At 38.4% G+C, this 23284-nt stretch overlaps 1 protein-coding gene across 4 annotated transcripts in view; it reads left to right on the top strand.

Moving 5' to 3' along the window:
* LOC126184525 (uncharacterized) overlaps positions 1-23284 on the top strand; it is a 922262-nt gene that overhangs the window by 846164 nt on the left and 52814 nt on the right. For all 4 annotated transcript variants that reach the window (XM_049926925.1, XM_049926927.1, XM_049926928.1 and 1 more), the window contains 2 exons: positions 599-750; positions 9533-9728. In XM_049926925.1, the coding sequence (XP_049782882.1) occupies positions 599-750; positions 9533-9728 (348 nt within the window). The remainder of the gene's footprint in view (positions 1-598; positions 751-9532; positions 9729-23284) is intronic.

Below are 23284 nucleotides of genomic sequence, written 5' to 3'. Positions count from 1 at the left end.
ATGTCAGAAAGCGAAAAGGCAAGAAACATACGAATTTTATACAGTTTCTCGCTACGTTTCTCATTAAGCAGTTATTCATTACGGAATGTCGTATAAAAGGCTGTGTAGTTGAATTATGCTAGCTCGAAGCAACCAAAAAAAGCTAAAAGCTGTTTACGTTGTCATTCTGTTGCTCCAGTCGTCAGACTTCGAAAATAAGGCGTTTCCTTTAGCAGCAATTATCGTTTTACCATCTGAAAACTTGTTTTTTGTTGAAATAATTTGGTTATAACGTGAGGTGAAGAGTTGAATTTGGAACAAGTTTTTGCACTTGAATGTTAATTTCCCTGGTGATCTTATCTAGGGCTCCACTTCGTTACCATTTGTGCAGGTTTCTTTAGTGACTGAATACCTGGATCTAGAGAAGGGCCATTGATTGTATTTCTTTCTTCTGTCCGCCTAAATGCCGCTTGGAAGGACACAGCGACTCAACCGGACGTCTGCAAGACTGTCCTGCAATAACAGCAAGCGTTGTATGTCAATGGATGGATGAAGTCTGAAAATATTACAAATGGAAAAATTAGTGCTGCAGAAGGCAATGATGTTTATCTTGTTGCAGGTGGAGCTGACGTCCCTGCTGGATCGCAAGGCGGATCTGCTGCGCTTCAATGTGGCGGTGCACCGCTACCACACAGACACCGGACACCCGGCTAGGCTGCTCAAGGACGACGTGGCCGAACTCTACCGCGTCTGGGACGACATCGTGCAGAGGTAAGTACACTAGCTCCCAGCCTGCAGAGGCTAGCCGCTCCTATTTATTGGTTGGCTCGAATCGAATTATTGTGCCTCCGACGAACGAAGGTAACATTACGGTGGACCGACGTAATATTTCCTGACACTTTCAAGAACAAATCGTCTTAAAGGACGCGTTTTTGAGTGCTCTTCGGTTTAGTACTGCAATGAAACTGCGTATTTTCACAACACGCAAGATACGGCACTGGAGCGTCACGAACATGTAGCCAGCATAGCCTTGCTCATATCAGCCAATCACTGCACAGGGTACGAGACTTCATACAGACCTCTCTCAGAGCTGACGAAATATCCAGACCCTGTGGCGTATGTCATAGCACGTGACACTAGAGGTCTTAAACGTTGCAGCGACCGTCTCCAGCGGGGAGCGAGTTGCTATTTGAGACCGCTGTAATACTTCATAGCTGCACGCTTAAATAGACTCACGCTCTCGATAACAGATGACAGAGTTAAGGACTTTATTGGCCAACTTTCCGTTAACATACTGATTTCCCACACGTAGCCGCGCGTTCGCGATTTATGGCGGACAAGACAACGAGTGTGACGTCAAAAGTTCGTTGTGCGGTACCCATATTTCCCGTGGGCCCCGGATGTCGCTGTCGACAAATGTGGGTGCAAAAATTTAGTGCATCTTCACCAGCAGTATGATAGCTTTGTATGGAATCACATCTTATTATGACTTCCACTGGCAAATCATCGCTTGTCCTGAGCACTGAGTGGCTTATAGAAGCAAATCGAGGCGGCTTCATTTTGGATTGTGTGTTCGTGAAGCTGAAATGCCGTGTAATATTTTCGTATTTAAACCTGTGTATTACTATAATATGGTGTTCGAATGAAACATTGCCGTATCCTGAAGCTTAAGAAAGAGCAGGGTTTAACGCTCGCTCATTGACGAGGTGAATTATGATTTGTTTATAAGAATTCAGTATCATTACCGTAAGGCCCATGTTTTGGAAGGAAGAAAGAATAGGGTTGACGAGGTCATTAGAAGAGACATAGTACAACCTCAGTTTGTTGAAATATGTCGGTTATGCTCTTTAAAACAAACCATGCGTAGGGAAAGTAACCTTTGTTATCTGTGAAGGTTATACTAAGCGTGATTTGAAATTGAAAGGGCCTTGCATAAGCCAGCCGCTTGTCTTACTGCCGAGGCTGTATGTGCTTATAACAACGAAGTTGTTACTGTTTCCAGCGTTAGAGATGTATGGGGAACAAAATGTTCGGCTTAAGCCAGTCTGTATCTCTTGTCTGTCTGTCGGGCTAAGTATGGACCGGGAGGCGTGAATCAGTGTAGAACGTACAACCCAGAACCCGAATAGCATAAAGACATGTTACGCGGCTTTGGGAGAGAAAACGGTGGTGGTCTGTATGGCGACCCACACAAGGATTACAGTCTGTTCTTACCTTCTTTAAACCAAACGAAAAGTTCTGCTCAGTTGGTGCAGTGTCAGGATGGCAGCTCAAGTAGCAGGCGATAAATGCAGAGGGGTGAGCCGTGCATTAGCATGCAGACGAATGGCGTGTAATCCGGAGTGACCGGCCGCAGAGGTCGGCTTATTGCAGCTCGCCTGCGCAAATATTGACCCTCCCGGCGGCGTGATGATCTCTCAAGGCGCCCCGGCGCCACAAAAATTGGCTCCCACGGCTCTCCCCCTGGCCAAATCAAAACAAACACGGGGCTGTGTAGGAGCTTTCTTTCTGCACCTTACACGAGACGTGATAGGGGAACGTCAGTTGTTGTTGGATGTTTTTACTGCGCCTTGCCTTCTAAAGTGTTACTAAAATTGCGTCCTCTCGGCCTTGCCAAGTCTCGCAATTGAGTTAAACACGCCAAATCCTCCACTTAATATCGATTTGCGTTGGAATTCACCACTAAAAGCCACACACTTCAGAGGTAGAGTTACTGCATCTTGCTTTCACATTTAGTTGATTGCAAATGGTGACTGAGAAACAAACTAAACCTGTAAACATGTACCTCTCTTGGCCTGAAGTGAGCGCAAAGAAACTTTCGATTCATGTAATTTTTGAAAACTGGTCAGTGATAGGAAGAATTGGATCTCTCTCTCTCTCTCTCTCTCTCTCTCTCTCTCTCTCCCTCCTCTCCTTACTGTATGAAGTTCCACAGACAGCAATTTGTATAATCTGTTCTCCATAGTGTGGACATTTTATTTATACTTTCATTAGTGCTTTCTTCAACAATTCAGATCAGCTGGTCAGATGTTCGTTTACAGATTGCTGCAACCAAAGCTCTTTTCACTTCAGCCACATGTTGTTCCATTCATCTTGTAATATGAGGATGCTATGTTGTGACTGTCAGTCCAAACACAGGATTGACGCAGTTCTCCACCCTAGTCTATTCTCTTGCAAGCTGCTACATTTCTGCATAAAATTACATTCACTTCAGCTTGCTTTTATAGTCCAGGTTTGGTCTCCCTCTACTAATTTTGCCTCTATACATCTTTCTCTCCAATACGAAATGAACTACTTCTTGATACCTTAGTGTGTGTTTTAATCACCCTGCCTTTAGTCAAGTTTTTCACTAAATTTCACCCCCCACCCTCATTCAGTTTCAATTCATCATCATTAGTCATCTGATATACCCATCTAATTTTGAGCAGTCTTCTGTAGCACCATATTCAATAAATGTTGTATTCTCTCCTCAGAACTGCTTATTGTTCACTTTTTACTTCCATAAAATGCAACAATCCAGGAAAATTCTTTCAGAAGAGACTTACAAACTCTTAAATTTACATTAGATGTTAATAGATTTTTTTCTTCTTCAGAGAAAAGTTTCTTACTGTTACTTGTCTCCATCTCATTATCTTTCTGCTGTATCCATGTCAGTTATTTTTCTGCCAAAATAACAAAATTACCTTCTACTTCCAGAGACTCCTTTCCCAATCAAATTCTCTCACCTCACCTAACTTAACACCCTCAAGGCTTATTATTTGTGTAGTTATCTATATATTTGCAAATGTGTCCCATAGATGGGGACAAAATGTCACAGAATAATTGTACAAATCTACCACAACCTCTCAGCCCAGAAGTTTTCACTGAAGTGCAATAGCCACAGCAATATTCATAACTGCACACCTAGCATGCTAATTCACAGTTATTCTTCTGAATCATTAATGCTTTTTGTTTTTCATGAAATTCTAGGCTCAAAGAAGTTAATATTTTTGAAAGTCCTCTGACTCTTCCAATGTAATTTATTACAGTGTGAACAGGCCACTACGTTTATAGTAACATCAAAGACAATAGTGATGTTACGTGTGAATGTAACAATGGCTTGTGGCAAAATTTTGCATTTTGTTTATGAGAAGCAATATTCGACTTCCTAAGTAGTTATAACCTGCCACCTTGATTTGGTAGGAACCCTCAATTGAAAGATCCCAAATCAATAAAAATTCTTCCAATCCATATGTGGCATACAGCAAACCATTGCTTAACAGTATTGGTTGGAAACAGTCTTGGTTGCAAATCAATAATTACTTCTGAAGCCATTGTGGCTTACCAATGCAGTTCACATAAATGCATTTACAGCAGTGTAATTCAAATGTAAGTTGCCATATTTATATACACAATGATGTGTGGATTCCTGCTGAGGAATAGCAGTTGATGGATGCCAGAATGAGTTTGCAGTAAAAGAAAAAAATGGCAGAGATTGTTGCTGCCTTCCAAGGATAGTTCCCAGGTTTATGAGTGTTGTTTTTAATATGTTTGTCACCTCTATGTGTGCAGAAGATAGGGTCACATGGATTTCATTCTTTAGTTTTATTTTTAATTGTCTAGTTGTTATTGTGGACATTACATTGTTTGAGATTAATTTCACATTTTCTACGTTTTACGTAAATTATTGATTTGGGATTTCTCTGTAACACTTTCTCCAGCAGCTAAATATCAGACGTGACTAATGGAATTTGTATAGATGCTGGAGACGGAGGGTGGCAGTGTGTGGCTCCCTCAGCAGCATTGTTGTTTTGGAAGTATACAACAAATCCAGTTGATTTGCAATTGCTCCTGTCACAGTAGTTTTATTAGCTGTGGACAGTTGGAATATTTCCTTGACTCTGTAATTAGTAATTGGTTTCTGGCCATGAAGACTTGGATTTAACTGATTTAAGGATTGTTTGGTCTCTTCCTCATGTTGTACAGTTCTTTGAACAGCCACTTTGCAAACTGTACAGTGAATAGTTAATAAGTTCACACTCATCACTCTTTCAAGAAAGATTTGAGGATAATGTTTTGAGATAATTTGTTATGCCTATTGTCCATAGTCATTAGGTAAAGAATGATAATTTTTGGTCTCTCTCTTTCCAGTGCTGCTTGTGCCAAATATATTCATTTTTGTAGAGTTCGTAAATGAGGATGACATGACATAGGTAGTTTCAGTAACTTCCCAATGGTGTTTATTAATATGCAGCAACTTTTGAAAATATGGCATTCAACATTATCCAGAAAACCATCAAAACTGAAACAGTTATGTTATTCCGTACTGTTGAGTTGAGTGCTCTCATCTTTGTATTACATGCTATTTGCAGAGAAAACTTTTTGCAGTTTACTTTGAAAGTACAGAATACCCATGTAGTTCAAAGCTCTTGCGGCTATCTTGACAGTGGATGATTTTAAATGACGAATGTTACCTTTATAACGCAGAATTTGTCACCAAGAAATGTGGTGCAAAGAAGTGAGAAAATTCATCTTCCTGTGACGTGTCTTGTATTACATTATTATAATGCTCTTAGATTCGTACAAATGATCATTATGTTGAGAGAGAAATGTCGTCTTTTTGGATTGGAAATAAATTCATATGACTGTTTGCAGGAGACCTAGTTGACATGATTGGGTAGCAGGGTTTGAGAGTTTAACATTTAAGTATTAAAGACCATTTTTCAATTATAGTTGGATAGGAATACACTGTTACTGTTGTTGCTGTTGTTGTTTTAATTTTATGTTGTGTTTGGAATGTAACTTCAGGTAGGGGTTTTGTCATATTGGAATTTCTTAAATCAAAACTGGGCCAAACAGGAACTGTGGAATCCCTGTAAGTCACACACACTGTTTTATAGTACAGAATCAATTTTATGTATGCTGTAGGGATGTTGGCACAGACAGGAAAGGATTCGAGGAGATAATGGGACCAGAGGGCTGGGGGAACCGAAATAGAGAAGGAAAATTGTTGCTGGAATTCTGCAAGAGGAATGGGCTGACGATCGCAAATTCCTGGTACAAGAAGAGAAGTAGTCACAAAATAACTTGGTACAGTGGGGACTGGTCCCAAACTTCAGTAGTAGACTATGTACTAGTGGATAGGCAGATGATGAGCAGCCTCACAGATGTTAAGGTCGTTCCATCTGAGGCCTTAGACAGTGACCATCGGCTGTTGGTAGCCACCCTGAGAGAGAAAAAAGATAGGAGGGCAACAGATATACAGGAGAAAAGGTTGAAGACATGGATGCTGAAAGAGGATGAACGGAGGACCCAGTACCAGACACTGATCAGGAAGAAGCTGCCAAAGGAAGATCAGAGAACAGTGGAAGAAGAATGGGGAGATTTTAAGAGGGCCCTAGTTGAGGCAGCTGAGATTGTGTGCGGAAGAACTAGCACAAAGAGGAGAAGTAAGGAAACCCCATGGTGGAACAACATATTTAAAGAGGCAGTACTTCGAAAGAACAAAGCCTTCAGAGAATGGTTCCAGACCCGAACAGAGGAAGCTAGGGTAAAATATAAGGAAAGCAAGAAAGCGGCACAGACCATAGTAAGGGCGGAGAAGAAGAAGTGGATGGAAAAATGGACAAGAATGTTAGAAGAGGACAGTGAAGGGAACAAAAAAGTACTTTACACCATGGTAAGAAATAAGAGGAAGGACAGAAGCGAGTGCCTGAGGATCATGGATAATAATGGAAGAGTTGTGGAGGAAATGCATGAGCTCAAAAAGATTTGGAAGGAGTACTTTGAAGATCTGTTGAATGCCGCCAAGCGGGTAACTAACAGCGATGGAGAGCCTAAGGCAGCAGACGATGATAATAGTGGGGAAATTGATGATCTAACTTGGAATGAAGTGGAAGAAGCCATAAAGAGGATGAAAGGGGGCAAGGCACCAGGTTGGGACGAAGTAACAGTGGATATGATACGAGCAGCAGGAGAAGTAGGAACCCAGTGGCTATACAGAGTGCTGAGGGTGGTGTGGAAGGAGAACAGAATTCCTGAGGATTGGAAGAAAGGAATTATAGTCCCGATCTTCAAGAAAGGGGATAAAAGGAGATGTGAGAACTACAGAGGAATCACCCTGCTATGCCACTGTGGAAAAATCTATGAAAAGATCCTGGAGAAGAGAATAAGAAGCAGTATTGAAAGTAGACTGCAAGAGGAGCAGTATGGTTTCAGACCGGGAAGATCAACAACGGACCTCATATTTGCGGTAAGGCAACTGCAGGAAAGGCACTATGAGTACGGGAAGGACTTAATCATGGCCTTTTTAGATATTGAGAAGGCGTATGACAGTATCTGTAGGGACAAGCTCTGGGATGTGCTGAACGCAAAAGGGATAGATGAAGAGATAACACGAAAAGTCAGAAAAATGTATGAGGGAAGTGAGAGTTGTGTGAAAGTGGGGAGGGAATGTACTGCATGGTTCAAGCTGGAAAATGGGCTGCGACAGGGAAGTGCACTTTCGCCTTTATTGTTTATTATTGTTATGGATGAAATCCTACAGCAAGTGTCAGATGCAATTGGAGATCATAAAATGAAAGCAGTGCTTTTTGCCGATGACCTGATGTTATGGGGAAATTGCGAGAAGGAGGTGCAAGAGCAGTTAGATGCATGGGAGGCAACGGCAGCACAATATGGAATGCATTTCTCTGCAAAGAAAAGTAAAATAATTGTCACAACAAGGAAGACGAATAGGCCAAATGTGGATATAACTTGTGGAGGGGAAAAACTACAAGTGGTAGAGAACTTCAAGTACCTGGGAAGCGTGATTGAAAGTAAGGGGGGAAACGCAATGGAAATAAATGAAAGGTGCAGAAAAGCAGGGCAGTTCTACAAATGCATTAGGGGGCTTATTTGGAGCAAGGAGGTGCCACAGAAATCCAAGGGAATTATATACCGAACCTACTTTGTCCCCATATTGGCATACGGAAGTGAGACATGGGTAATGCACAAAAGCGACAAAAGTAGAATACAGGCTAGCGAAATGAAGTTCCAGAGGAGCAGGTTGGGTGTAACAAGACGAGACAGATTGCGAAATGAGTATGTGAGGGAAAGACTAAAGGAGGAACCAGTACAGGACAGGATAGAAAAATCAAGACTGCAGTGGTATGGACACATGAAGAGAATGGATGAGGGAAGAATTCCTAAGAGGATGTTTGATCTGCAACTGGAGGGGAAGAGGCCCAGAGGAAGACCAAGAGATAGATGGGTGAAGGGAGTGAAGGAATGTGTGACGAGAAGAGGAGAGAACTGGACGAAGGTGGAAGAGGGGGAATGGTGGAAAGACAGAACACGATGGAGAGGCTTGTGTTCCCGACAGACCCAGCCAGTGGCTGGAAACTGTCCAAGATGATGATGATGATGATGATGATGATGATGATGATGATGATGATGATGTAGGGATGGAGTTCCAAATCAACAAGAGGTAGATTTGTATTGGAACACTCTCGTTGATTTTGAAGTGAATATTGTCAACATTAATTTGAATACAACACACAGGAAATTAAGTGCAAGACATCGTTACCTGATTCCACACTCACGCTCTCCTCATTTGGCTTTCCATGTTGAAATCGTTAGTCAGAAGTATGTGAATAAATTTTTGCACAGACTGCTCTTGTCTTACATTAAAAGTACCTTCAACACAGTTGAACATTTTGAAGTGGACATCAGAAAGCTCTTTATTCAAAATGTAAACTGTCTGTTGATCAGAGCTATTCCAGGAAAAAAAAGCAAGATTAGTTTTTAACATTCTGTCGAACAATAGATCTTCTAGAAACTGCACATCAATTCAGATTCAGGAAGGATGGCAAAGGAAATTTGCCGTGCCTTTTTCAAAGGAACCCTACTGGGACCTTAAGCAATTCTGAGAAACTATGTGAAACCCAAATCAGGATGGCTGGACTGGGATTTAAACTGCCATCCTTCCAAATGTGAGAGTACTGGGTGCTATGTCAGTTAGTAGTGCTGGCTGGAAAATTCGGTGTAATTACATTTCTTGTGGGTTTTCTTGTATGCTCTTAGATGCAAATGTGGAGTGAGAACAATATTTAGTAGTAGGCTTCATTGCCATATCGGCCATTTCAGTCTCTCATATTTTGTAGAGACTTCTCTTCTTCAGCCACCTGTAATTACAGTCATACTTCAACAGCTGGTACTATGTGAGTTACAGTTGTGCCTCAGTTTCATATAAACACCAGTTGTCTTTTGGTAGGCCAATGACAAGAACATCATTTACCTAGTATCTCTCAAATCAGAAAGTACTTCACTGTATCTGTATTACTAACTTGCAGTCCATGTTCAAGAAACTTGTGCATTAAAATCTGCATCACAACTAAGTGTTATGCAGTAATCATTTCAGTATTTGCAAGTATGCTGGGAATATGCCCATTTTCTTGCAGTAGACTTGTGTGACTGACACGTCAACTATTCTCAACTATTGTAGTAATTTATGTTTTAGTATTTAATGAGTGATGGCAGATTTGTGGTGGTTCTTGCAGTTAACATTTTATGTGAATAATTTTTCACTTTACAGGGTTACTCAACAACTGGCAGTATTGCAACGAGCTGCACAGACGTGGCAACAGTTTGACACAAACATGACAGAACTGCAAGGTCTACTGTGCAATGATCGAATGACATTACATATGCTGGATGCAGCTCTTCGTGGAGGCCAGCTGCAGCCTGAGGTGGCTCGTGTGCTGTCTGAGAAGCAAGAAGCACTATGTCAGGTCAGGCCTTGTCGCCCATTATGTCTGGCCATTATTGCTACTGCCTCTGCCTCTCTTCTCATAATTATTACAGTCTTATGGATGTGGTTCAGTAGTTTCACCATCTGGTCATTATTCATATCTTAAATTGTAGTGGCCCCTGAATGTTACCAATTACTGTGGAGTGGCGAGCAATGAATTTTGAGAACGCACCTGCATGTACCTGAGATTGCACATCTTGTACATTCAGTAGTTTTCAGTTGGGTTTTTGATTTTTTTTTTTTTTATTATTGCAATCATTGTGGAGGATATAATTTCATCTTATATTAGGAGTGAAAGTGTAGAAATATTAATTTTGACATTTATCTTTGCTGAGTTTAATTGAGAACATTACTCAGTATTGTATCATAATGCTCAAGAGGACTCTCAGGAATTTGCATTGGTAGAATTGGCTTCAGTTTTTAGTCTGTTTCACCAACTTTTGTAGCAATTTGAAAGAGGAAGAACTTTTGCTGTCCCATATTTTCAAAGTAACTGCACAATGGTATGAATGGGACAGTGATGCAATTACCTCTTCCATTTTTCGGGTATGGTTTAGATTGTGTTTACACAGCACAAAAGTGTTGACATGGAGGAATTATGCCATTCTTGCCATCTAAAGACATCTAAAGTACAAAATTGAGGGATTTCACTATTACAAATAACAAATTTTTCTGCATCCATGTAGGCACTAACTGATATGAAATACAAATGGTAATGAACATCCTGATAAGGTTTTGAGTGGAAATCTGGGTTTTAGCCTTGTCTTTTTTCGCACTAAAGTGTTTTTGCCATACCTCTTTCATTATTTTCTTGTCTTTTGTGTTGGTGCTTCATGAAATTTTTGTTTGGTTACAAGAAAATATGAGATTGCAGCTCCTGTTACTCTCATGTAAAAAACTCGTATGTTCATTCTTGTGATCCAAGACTACTCTCATAATATGTTACCAATTGAATTAATGTCGCAGATCTTATGTCAGAATGCTTCCCAAAACTTGTACACTTTTGACAGCAAATACATAGCTAAGAAAGTTGAGCAGTTGGAGGGTCTGTTTCTCAGAGAAACCTACTCTTCTTCGGCAAAAATGCAGTATAAACTTGTTGTGATAATGGAGTTAGCTGTTGTTTTAAGAAACTCTTTATAATGCCAAGGCTTAGATTCTGTGTGATACTTGTACAGTGATGGGTGGCGGGACTTAATGGAATCGGTTCTCTGTGACTGTTCCACCTTACAACATCCTGACCGTATTGCTACAACTAAAATTTTGGGATGGAACATTTTAATTGAAATATAAATAATGCCACAGAAATGTTCTTAGAGAGAAGTTAAGGATCTGGGAAATTCTTAGATGTAATGCATTGAGCAGAGAATTTTAATATGATCTGAAGCTGGAACAGGCAATGCATCTGCTGTCAGTGTAGAAGAAATATACATCCTGACCAAAATTTTTATGCCACTGGAAGAAAGTGGTATCAGTTTGATGCAGATATGACTGAAGTGTTCTCCATTAACCAACTTCTGCCCCTGTGAAACAACCTTGATTACATTTCACCATTTGAAAAGTGTGCTTAAGTAGTATATTGCTCTCAATATAGAATTTAGTGGTCTGTGTGTCACAGTAATTCACTACCAACCGAAGATTGTATTGTTGATTCAAGAGAGAACTTTCTTTCAGCATGAGTGGACAAGGTTGAGCTTATTGCCAAAATAGTGTGGCAAGCAAGTTTTCGTTCACCTACTATGGTCATAATTGTAACATGCAGGTTCTTGTTGTCAGTTTCGTTATTGTCGTTGTTATTACTATTGTTTCTTAAAAGTTTGTTGAATATATGAAACATGTACATCTGAGAATTTAGTTCTTAGTAGTCTGATAAATGTTTTGATTGTGTAATTTTGTACAGTACCTGATGTTGCTACCTTGCACAAGTGATAGAAGAAATATCATCCTCTTTTACTTCACCTTATCCAGATTTACAGTGTAGAATAGTCGTTATCTGTCGATCTAAAAGGTGATAAAAGAGGGAAATTATAGATAAATAATCAATGGAATGTTGAGGGGAAAATACTGTAACCTTGAATTTAATATGTCTGTACAGTAAAAGGGAGAAAACAAATTTCTCATTAAAACTTAGTATTGTGAGCTGCTCGTATTAGACAAATACTGGAGTATCCTGCTTGCAGTATATCATTTCTATTTTCACTCTTTATGTAAACAGGCATAGTACACTCCATTATTAGGCAGAATTAATAATTCTTTGTAATTTCATACAACTAATGAGTATAAATCTATTCACAAGAAAATTTAATGTGCTGGCAACTGATTGAAGCAGTGCTGATGTTTTCAATAAGTAACAAGGTAGGTGGAAAAATGAGGCATTTGATTTCCTCTATCTGCATGTATAAAAGAAGCTATACTTTGCCACTGTTAGTGGAATGAATCTCTAGAACTTGCATAGTGACACAAGAATTCGTGAGTCAGTAACTGGAGGAACTGGAAGTTAGGCAGCATCATCTTAATTTTTTGTTTTGTTTTAGTGAGAGTTCTTGCATGCTGAAACAGTTGGCAGCACTGTGTTAAACTATTGTGCATTGATTCGTTGAAACTCAAGATATTTGTTAATGCTTCATTGCATGGTGTTTTATGTTTGCATGTTGTTTGCAGTTTAGATGTGTTTTAAAAGTGAACGCTCTCATCACTATGCAGTTCATGTTAAATGACTTAAACTTGTACTTACTAAAGAATGTACTGTATTAATAAAGGTGTTTATTTAAAAATGTTTGTTCAAATATGCTTATCACAACCCTTTAATTCTTACATTACCTAACAATAATAAAAGGATTAGCAAAGAAGATAAACTTTTTAAAAAAATCTTTTATTCCCTTGATCAAATGGAATTACTCAGGACCACAGTCTCGATAATTCATATGAGTAAATTTGCAATACAAGAACAAATAGCTTATTTTTGATTTTATGCACATTAGTCTTATTGTGTAGCTATGAAAAAGAAAATTCTGAATGCTTCACAGTGTAACAAATGTAGCTTCTGTGAAGCTGTTCTATTGCAAAAAAGTGTTTGTTTTAGGTTGACGTGCAAGTTTATATTGCTGAATATAGATGAAATTTGTATCTAAATTAGAGAAAATGTAGTAATCTTTAAAGTCTATCATTAGTAAATTCTGATCTGGAGCAATTTTGTGATTTATAATGTAACTTACTTCATATGGCACAAAGGATTGTGATAGTGTTGTTAACTGGTTACATATTCCTTGATTTTGCACAGAAGCAAGCATGGCAAATATTCTTCCATCATCATTGAGTTATAACTCATAAAAAAAACGGGTGAAGACAGAAGATGCTTTACTTCCCATTTCTACGAAAAGAGGTGATGGGAAAGTTGTTCAATAGGGCATACTTACACATAAGCCTGGTGCATACCGTTTTCTAAAAGACAGCAATGTGCACTATTACAGAATTTCATGTTCTACTTGATCATTTTCTAAAGAGCCACAGTGCGGCAGCTGATGATTATCATTTAGATGTATGTTGAAAGGCCTCAGTTGTTACCGATACCAGTTTTGTCGCAGCAGTCCGAACCAACCATAGTTAGCAGATGATAGTGTGTTTAGTGTGCCTTCGAACCAGTAAACAAAAGCAGATGTAACCCACTGAGTTAAAGATCACAGAAATTGTATGTATTTGTATTTGAGTTTTAAGTGGTTTTAATTTGATGATATGTTCAATGAAGCTCCTCTGTTACAAAACACACGGCAGCTATTGCATGTCATTATTATGACAAGTACCTAAAAGCCTCTTTGCTACCACTAAAAATGAATATTTTCTTAGCTGAAAAGTTTCGTTTTTCCATTTAACACATTGTCAGTAGTTGCATTTTTGTCTGATTTCTGCCTGCTCATTTTTCATTAGCTGCAAATATGGATTTCAAATACCTTTAATAATTATAAAGCACCTATGAACACTGTGACAACACAAATGAAGTATTAAAATAAGATCTACTTCATAAAGTTTACACAACAATGAATAAATTGCCAACAATGTCTTCTTCATTTTTTTACTTTTCACGAAAATATCTAATTTAAATCTTAAAAATGGAACTACCAAAACATTACATGCTGGGACAGATTGAAACAAGGCTGTCAGTTTCACCTGAACTGCCTCCAACACTTCTGTCTGTCCTTGATTGTTCATATTCATCACCACTTGAGTGAGTGAGCTGTGCCCACATTAATAATTATATAAATTGATGGCAACTTCCATGATGCCATCATTTGTCCAATACAGTTTCTAAGCATTTCACCTTATTATGACACCCCGTCCAGGACTGTGCAGTGATGGATTGAAAGGGAGCATCTACCCAGTTATATTGTGTTCTCAGAAATGTCTCTTAATTTTTGAGGTTTGGCAAAATTCATTCCTGAAACCATTTTTTTGAAATTAATAGAATTCATTTGGCCATAGTAGTTGCTCTGTGTAGATCTAGCCCAGAACTGTAGCTGAGCATATCTTAGAAACACATTTTTGGAACCATACTTGCAACTGTAAGTCCTTCACTTCTCCATGCTGTAACTCTATCTATTTATTTGTGTTGCCAGCATTTTACAAACAACATTGTTATTCAACCCTCTCTTTCATCTCCACTAGGAATTGGGAATACAAGTCTAAAATGTCTTTATGTTCTGTTAACACAGTTAGTTTGTTTTGCACTTTACTCCACAAGAAACCCATTGACTTTAGTACTGCATCTCCATCTAATCTTTTCTTGTAACACAGGCAACAGTTTCCTGATACACAGTACAACTTTCTGTATGGCATAAAATTCTTCTATGAAATCTTGTATGACTTGCTTGTTAAAGTCATCTAACTCTTATTTTTTCCATCAACTCTCCTAAGGAAAGAAAATGGAAGAGACCCTGTAGATACAGTGAAACCATTGTACACTAAACCAATTAAAAGTACTATATATCTCACAATCTATGTAATATATAGTTGTACTTCTCTTTAAAGTGATTTGGCAATACTCTAAAATGTATTCCAGACTGTCTTGACCACAAAAGCATTTATTTCGTTGGTAACCAGTTTTGGTCAGTGTTTTACCATCCTCAGACCTTCATACCAAGCTCAGGCAGTTGATGTTCATGGAGTTGAAACACCCTCTCCATTCATCGCCACTGCCTACCATCATGTTATGAGAGTCTGACGATGGTCAAACACTGACCCAAACTGGTTATCATCAAAATAAGTGTTTTTGTTGTCAAGACTGTGTGGTATCCATTTTAGAGCACTTTTAGCCAGACTTCTGTTTCTCCATGAGAAATGTTCTAAAAAATTACTGGTTTGGCTGTAATCAAATACACACATTAAAATAATTCTCATGGATAGAAAAGCTGATTGAAGACTGTGAAATAGAAGAATTACCTAAACTAACCTCTTCTTCTTTCCATGCATTACTGGTGATTCACCAGGAAGTGTATTACTGAGCTTCAGGAGCCTATTCATGTTGGCCATATTTTTTATTTTGTAGACAACAGCTCCCTCTCTAGACAGAGCAAGTGGCTGTAGTAGCTTGTTCTGCTCCTTCACAGTGTCACAGCATGTTACCACATTTACCATTATTCTGTGACATTGACTCTGAATCACAGCTGCCTTTCCATGAATGGGAGTGGAAGGATTTGAAGCTGTTACCCTTCATGAAGCAGCATCAGACTCATCAGCAGAATACTTACATGTTACAACTTGTCACAGTGGAGTTAACATGGAAATCGTATTTCTAAGATAACATCGGCAAACTAGTAAATGTTGTTTGAAGCTAAGGAGTGAGTGAGTGGATATTGTTCCAAAGCCATACACAATCTTTCAACTTGTAATAAAACAGCAACTTCTATCAGTCATCATGTTATGGCTCTTTGGAAAGTGAACAAGTAGCCATGTAAACTTAGTGAATCATAGCTACATCAGCAATTATCATCTCCTAATTGCAAATGAAGAAATAAACCATATTGAAGTATGTCAACAGAAATGAGAGTTTTATGTAATATTCTATGATCTGTTTGAGCAGCTAATGGATAAATTGTGAAATATAGTTCATTATAAAGAGTTTTTGCCTATTGGAAGTCACTACTCTCTACAGTTTAATAAAAAAGTCCTCGCAAAAACAAAACTTGAAACAAGACTTTAAAGAGTAACATGTTTAAGAAACAGAGAAATATAGAAGTTAAGTCTATATTCCCATTAATTGAAAACTGTGATTTGGTCAACATCATTATGTAATGTGATTTTATTTATTTTTACCTTGTAAAGAAGGAATCAATTCTGGATGTGTCGCAAAGACTGGTTTAACATGTCCCTGTGTTTTAGTCATAGTTCTACTTTTGCAGTCTCTGGTCTTTACTACATGCATTTTGTATTTATGAACATAAATATAAACTTACAGATTTAGACCTCTTGTTATGTTCTTAAATAGTCTTGCTGCATGCTCTAACATTCTTCATCAAATGGTGAACTGTAAAAAAGGTTGCTAAACCCTTATCCAGGTATCTAATAGTGTTCACATATTCAGTGATAATGAGAGAGTCGAGGTTTGTGACGTATACATTCATGCTGCCACACATTAATAGAGAAGACAGGCATATTACTGTAGTGATGCTTGTGTTTAAGAACTTAAACCAAGAATATTATTTTTTTTTTCTGTGCCTTTTAATGTTGCCAAGATGTTTCTACAGCAGCTTTATTGCATGATGTCAATGTTTTAACACACTTTCACATAAAATGTGGGATACGGGCATCAGCTTAAACTTTTGCTTCTAGCCTTATACCAAGAATGTTTGCTTTTGTTGTTTGCACTATGGGAAGCAAGTTACTTGCATGTTAAACGCAGAAGGTTTTCTTTGCCACTTAAACCCTTCGTTATATATCATTAAATTGTATTGAGGTTTGGAGATTTGAGATTATGTGTAAAAGGTGAAAAAGAAAACCTGTTACTTGTATGGATAAGGTTCATATTGTTAATTTGCTGACACCAAGAGCAACAAATTCATAACATACCTTATTTGCTACCAAGCAGGGTGGCGCAGTGGTTAGCACTCTGGACTTGCATTAGGGAGGCCGATGGTTCAAACCCAAGTCCCGCCATCCTGATGTAGGTTTTCCACGATTTACATAAATTGCTTTCCCCATCCTTCCCTAATCCGATGGGACCGATGACCTTGCAGTTCGGTCCCCTCCCCCAAATAAACCAACCGACCTTATTTGTTAACCATGGGATGAAGACTATTTCTAAATGCAGAAAAATGGAAAACAGAAATAAGAACATGTTGGACATTTTTGTATCGGGCAATGGTTACTGAAGTTTATAAATTCCCTCTGAATTTATATTAGTCAGTGAAGGTAACGTCTCTTGTGCATGCTCTTCAGAAGTTTAGCTTGTGTTTTCTTTCATCTTCTATCATTAATGTAAGTTGGAGACTTGCGGCTTCATTTTTTTTTTCCAGTGAAGGTACTGGTATCATTTCAACACATAGTAGTTTTATGCTTTCCACCTACTACTGATACATCATCACTGCCCTTTTTCTTTCCTTTGACATTTTGGCAGCACAATTACTTTCCACCATTGTACACATTTCATTTCCTGCAAAATAGGCTTGTGTTCAGTTACTGTATATGCTGTGCATGGCACAGCTAAACGAGGTGTAACTTACATAGTAGATTTGGTAGGAAGATAAAATACCTTGTTACTTAATACTTTGTACCTCCTTTGTGAGAACCAGCTGTTTTTAAGATACAACACAACTATACATTATACTTTGAATAGATTTGCAAGCAATCCTCCCATTACGAGTGGAAAAATTGGCAGTTGTCATCTGTGTATTGCCTGTAAGCACTGTTACATAGCCTTAATATAATTCTTTCTTTCATCTGTGATGCTGGGTCAATTGAGTTGTGAATCCTATAGGTGTAACAGGAACCACACATGGAATCGTGACTGTAGAGGATATTGGGTTCCTTACCCAATGAATGAATTGTCAGGATCTCTCACGATTTTGTCACTTCAGCATATAATTTCATTTTTTTTTTATTTTTGTGACATAATCTTATGACAGTCTGCTGAAACACATTATAACGATTGATTTTGAAAAATACAATGCAGCTGTAGTGAGTGCATTATGATAGCTGACTTTTATGAAGCCTTTGTTATATATAATTATTGGGTCATTGCTGACCGGTCCAACTGATGTGTTTGCAAGGCCACTTCTTCCTTGGCTACATATCTTCAAGCAATGTATGTACTGACTATCTGTTTTGTGTCCACACATCCACACTACAATAGCATACCTACTGCCCAGGAGAAAATAAACATTGGTGACTTTTTTGTGCAATGTGTACATAGTTACTAATCAAGATAAAAACATGCCATTTGTAATAGCAACAATTACCAGCCTGCAAATGAAGTGAACACTATTATAATGTTGTTTGGCACACTGTCCCCAGTCGACAATAGAAATATCTGCACTTCTACCCCTGATATCATGTTCATAGTCTATTGTGTAGTTGAATGTGAATGACAGCAGACAAAAGGAGTAGCTCCCTGACTGTTCACTGATGATTCTTCTTGTAGGAGGTTGTTTTGTACGAATAGTGGCAACACACAGACCTGGAGGAAGCTAGTTCCGGATGCATTAACTGTTGTTTATCATAAGTGTAAGAGAGTAGACTACTGAAATAGTATATGCAACAGAATTCTTTTTGAGCCTCACCCCTCTCTCATCTCTTTTTCCTGATACCCATTCCTTTAGACATTCATTCTCTCATTTATTGACAGCTGCCTCCTTTACTCTGTTTCCTCTTCTATGATGCACAGTACTGCATAATGTGTGTCTAATCATTGGATTGTACACAGTAGTATTAATGTGTGTTACCTCAGTCAGTAAGAACTGACTTTATGGAAGAAACTAAATTAGCCTAAAGTCCAGATAATCTTTCATTTCATTGCTCTTGTCTTCATTAGTGAGACCACTGTAATAACAATTAGACAATGCTCATTCGTACCCAGTAATGTTAGCTGAAAAAATGATTTGCCTGTTACTGTTAGTCCTAGATACTGGTAGAGAAGATTATAATATATTCTGTTGCTTGAGTTGAGAAGAAAAAATTATGATAACCTTGCATTACTTACGCGAAGTATTAATTTCCTGTGCAACTACACCCACAGCTGAAGACACCAAAAGGCATCATCAGCTGGATGCAAATATTGCATCCCAGTAATACACAAATACAGTACAATGCTGAGATTACGACTGGTAGTTTTTGAAATATTTTTAAATTTAACTCATTAAGTATTTGTCAATATGAACCAATTGTGTGAAGATCATAAAACCTATGTCAAACACTTTTGTATATTATACACATACTATTAAATGTGTATGCTGGATAGAATTTTCATTGATTGACTTTTGGTGTTGGTTAGAAATCTCCTGGTGGTTGTAACTACTTTTTAACATAGTAATATTTTTTTAATGCCTGAGAAAATGGCAATTGCTAACCTGTTAGGAAAATGTCTGCCATGATAGTCTAATGGTTTATCGGAGTACTTGATCTTCACTACAGACAACAACAAAAAACTGAACAGTCACATTATTAGTGTATGTCTTCAGTCAAGGTAAAATCAAATTTAGTCACATTTGGTTTGAAGGTCTTTGTAGAAGCAATTAAAACATACCACTTAGATTTGTTACAAGTATAGCATATTCATGTCATGTGAGTACCATTGGAAATTAGGCCTGTAAGAATGTGATACATGTACTAAAACAATATCTGATGGGAGTTGATTTTGTGATTATGGGCACATTTTGCACTAAATGATGTACCTGTGGCAGTATTATGCATTATTTATTTATACTGGAAACTTTCCTGAGATGATATTCAATCTGACAACAAAATGCCAAAGGATGAAATGTGTAATACGTTTTTGATCATAATTCTGGTATCACTGATATGCATAAACCTTTCATTTATTTTGTATGTATTATCATGCAACCAGAGGTGCAGCATGATGATCAGTTGGTTATATTTTCTTAGTATGATGAAAGGATAAATGTCATTTTCATTTTCTGTGGATTTCCAGAAAGGTGAGTGTTCATAATAGGATGGAGAATTTGCCACACTTGATAGACTGATTTGCTTGTGAAAGTGAGAACACTCCCACATTTTCATATCTTATATACAAAAGTGATTTCAGTAAAAGTCAGTGGGATTTGTCTAAAACCCTTGTTGGAGAAATATAATAGACCTGCTACAGAAAGAGCTCCACAACAAAGCACAACATATTGGTCAATTTCTGATTCATTTCATTTGCTTACTGATTTCAGGTAAGTAAACATTAATTTGCTGTAAAATGACAAGGGTGGAGGGGGGGGGGGGGGCAACACAGAAACTTTAGCATATCATGGTTGTCAAATTTTATGTAAAACAATATTATGTTGAGCTGACTTCTGAGGAGTTGGATTTAATTTTTGTTACCCAGTTTGCACCTTCTGGACAAAAAATTTCTACCCCTGATTTAGCTTCCAGTTCTTCCAGTCACAGTGCTATTATGTATGATTTCTGACAATTTTGGCAGTTTTCATTTTCGGTTTACTCCGAATATAGAAATTTAACTAAAACCACATTTCAAAACATAACTTTCCAAAATTACATGTTCATCAGTCTTCATATCCTGCAGATTACTTTTGATTTCTTGGAGCTGTTTGCACCGACGTGCTCAAAAATTCTTATGCATGCATTATTTTCATTCCTCTGTACTAGAGGGCTATGAAGTGTCATTCTTTGTTTCCTCTTTTTTACATTTAGTTGTTTAGTTTTTTGTGTATCTTCATTACTCTTGGTCGTGTAGATATTGTTTTATTATTTGAAAATTTCTTAGTTTCGTTCAGGAATGAATTCATATACATTGTAAATATTTTATTATGTGAGGATAAGTCAATGATTATCTGCAAAGTAGTTATAAAATTTTATTGTAATCAAATAGGAAACCTACAAGAACATCATTTTTCAACATAGTCTCCTTGCATTTCAACGCACTTGGTCCATCGTTGTACAAGCTTCCTGATGCCATCATAAAAGAAGGTTCTCAGTTGAGCTGCGAGCCAGGAATGCACCACTTCTTTCACTGCTTCATCCAAGGCAAATCGACTGCCCTTTAATGCCTGTTTGCAAGGACCAAACAAGTGATAGTCAGAAGGAGCAAGATTGGGACTATATGGATGATGATCCAGTACTTCAGATTTGAGTTTCTGAAGCGTTTCAGCAGTGTGGGCAGCAGTATGCGGACCGGCATTGTCTTGCAACAACACAACACCTTTTGACAGAAATCCTCGGCATTTGCTTCGAATTGCAGGCTTTAGCCTGACAGTAAACATATAACTATAACATACACTGTTTATTGTTGTGCCCCTTTCCCAATAACGTTCCGGTACTGCACCTTGTGCGTCGCAAAAAACCGTAAGCATCAGTTTTCCTGCAGACGGGTGGGTCTTGAACTTTCTCTTGCACAGCAATTTGGATGTTTCCAGTCCATACTCTGCTGTTTAATCTCCGGCTCGTAATGATGGATCCATGTTTCATCACCTGTAATGATCCTGTCTAAGAAGTTGTCCCCTTCGTTACCATAGCGATCCAAATGTTTTTTGCAGATGTCCAAGTGCGATTATGTATGCAACTGTGTGAGTTGTTTTGGGACTCATCTTGCACAAACTTTATGAAACCCAAGTCTGTTGTGGATGATTTTGTAATCAGAACAGTGACTAATTTGCAGACAGTGTGCCACTTCGTCAATAGTTAACTGTCTGTCTAAGAGAATGATTTCACGTGAACACTCAATGGTTTTTTCATTTGTGGCAGTAAATGGTCATCTGGTTCCTTCATCACGCATAACACTTGTGTGACCATTTCGGAATTTTTCAATCTGTTCGTAGACCCTCCGTTGTGGCAGAACACTGTTCCTGTATTGTATCGAAAGTCTTCAATGAATTTCAGCCCCTGATACGCTTGCCGACCCCAAAAACAGATCACTGAATGTTGCTCTTCGTTGGTGCAAGTAGACAGTAGAGCAGTCATGATTAAGAGCACGGCAGTGATAACAAAACTGACCTAGCAGCTTGAAAATTGCAAAGATATAACAACAAATAAACAATGCATGCGTCATCAATGTAAAACACCAGTGCTATCAAAATAAACAAAAATATAACTAAATTGTGGATAGTAATTGAATTATCCTTGTATAAAGTTGTGCCTCCAGTGATAAGTGCTGCGACTTCTTTCTGTGGCTATCTGTGAACCATTATCTGATATTACTAACCAATCTGTCTGCACTAGAACTGCACAAAATATTTGTTAGATTGTGAAACAAACAGAAAAATTCTACCACCAAATATCCATTCCCATTGGTCAGTAAATTTTCTGCATCACTGCTAGCTGGCTCCTATGTTGTTCATCATAATTATTGATTCATATAATTTTAAATGAATGGTTCATATTTTCTTCTCCTCTGTAGATCACATAAATCACATATTTTAAATTAAACTTAAGAACAATGGGAGGCGGGGGGGGGGGGGGGGGCAGTGGCGGCGGCAACTCTTGTGCCAGAAAAGAAAATGTTTATCTAGATTCTAAAGATTACACATGCAGGAAAGCAGTAACTACATTGCCTCACAAAAAAAAGTGAAGCACCCAGAAGGAAAGTGTGAAGAAAATGAAACTTCATCAGTTCAGAGGGCATCTAATGACACAACAGTGATAATATAGAGTCAATTTTACAAAGAACTTGACAGTATGACCCTGATAATCAGTATGACATTGTACACTCTACTCTGGATGCACACATGACTTGGTTGGGGAGTGTGTCATGAAGCAGTTGTATCCTCTCCTGAGGCAAGCTGGCCCACAACTGTTGTGAATGGTCAGTGATACCCTGGATACTGGCACTGGGCTGGAGTTGGCCTCTGACTTGGCCTACATGTTTTCTATCTAGGACAGAAATGGATATTTTGCTGACCATGTGAGTACCTCACAAAACACAAACAGTTCGTAGATATGAGTGCCATGTGTGGACAAGCATTGTCCTGATGGAAAAACTGCACCACACTACTGTCACATGAGAGGTAATACCCGAGGATGCAGCATGTCTGTGACATCTTGTTCTGCCATCAGAGGTACTTCAATCACTACCAGGCCTGACCAGAAGTCATACCCTATGGCTACTCACACCATGATGCCAGAAGAAACAGTGCTGTGCATTTCTAACACATTTGAAGAATGGGACCTCTCCCCAGGTCACTGACATACTCTGACAATGGTCGTATGGGATTGTACAGAACCATGATCCATAGCTGAATAGTATCTGGTGCCATTCATCAGCAGTCCATGCTTCATGGACTCGGCATCACTCCAGACGTAGCTGTTTGTGTTGCAGTGTTACTTGTTGTGTATACGTGGGATGGTAATTTCTTAGTGTGGCTGTTAGTAGTC

The sequence above is a fragment of the Schistocerca cancellata genome, chromosome 4 (genome assembly GCF_023864275.1).
Source record: "Schistocerca cancellata isolate TAMUIC-IGC-003103 chromosome 4, iqSchCanc2.1, whole genome shotgun sequence".
NCBI classification, from domain to species: domain Eukaryota; kingdom Metazoa; phylum Arthropoda; class Insecta; order Orthoptera; family Acrididae; genus Schistocerca; species Schistocerca cancellata.
Note: the sequence above shows the minus strand (reverse complement) of the source record. Positions and strands in the feature narration are given on the sequence as shown.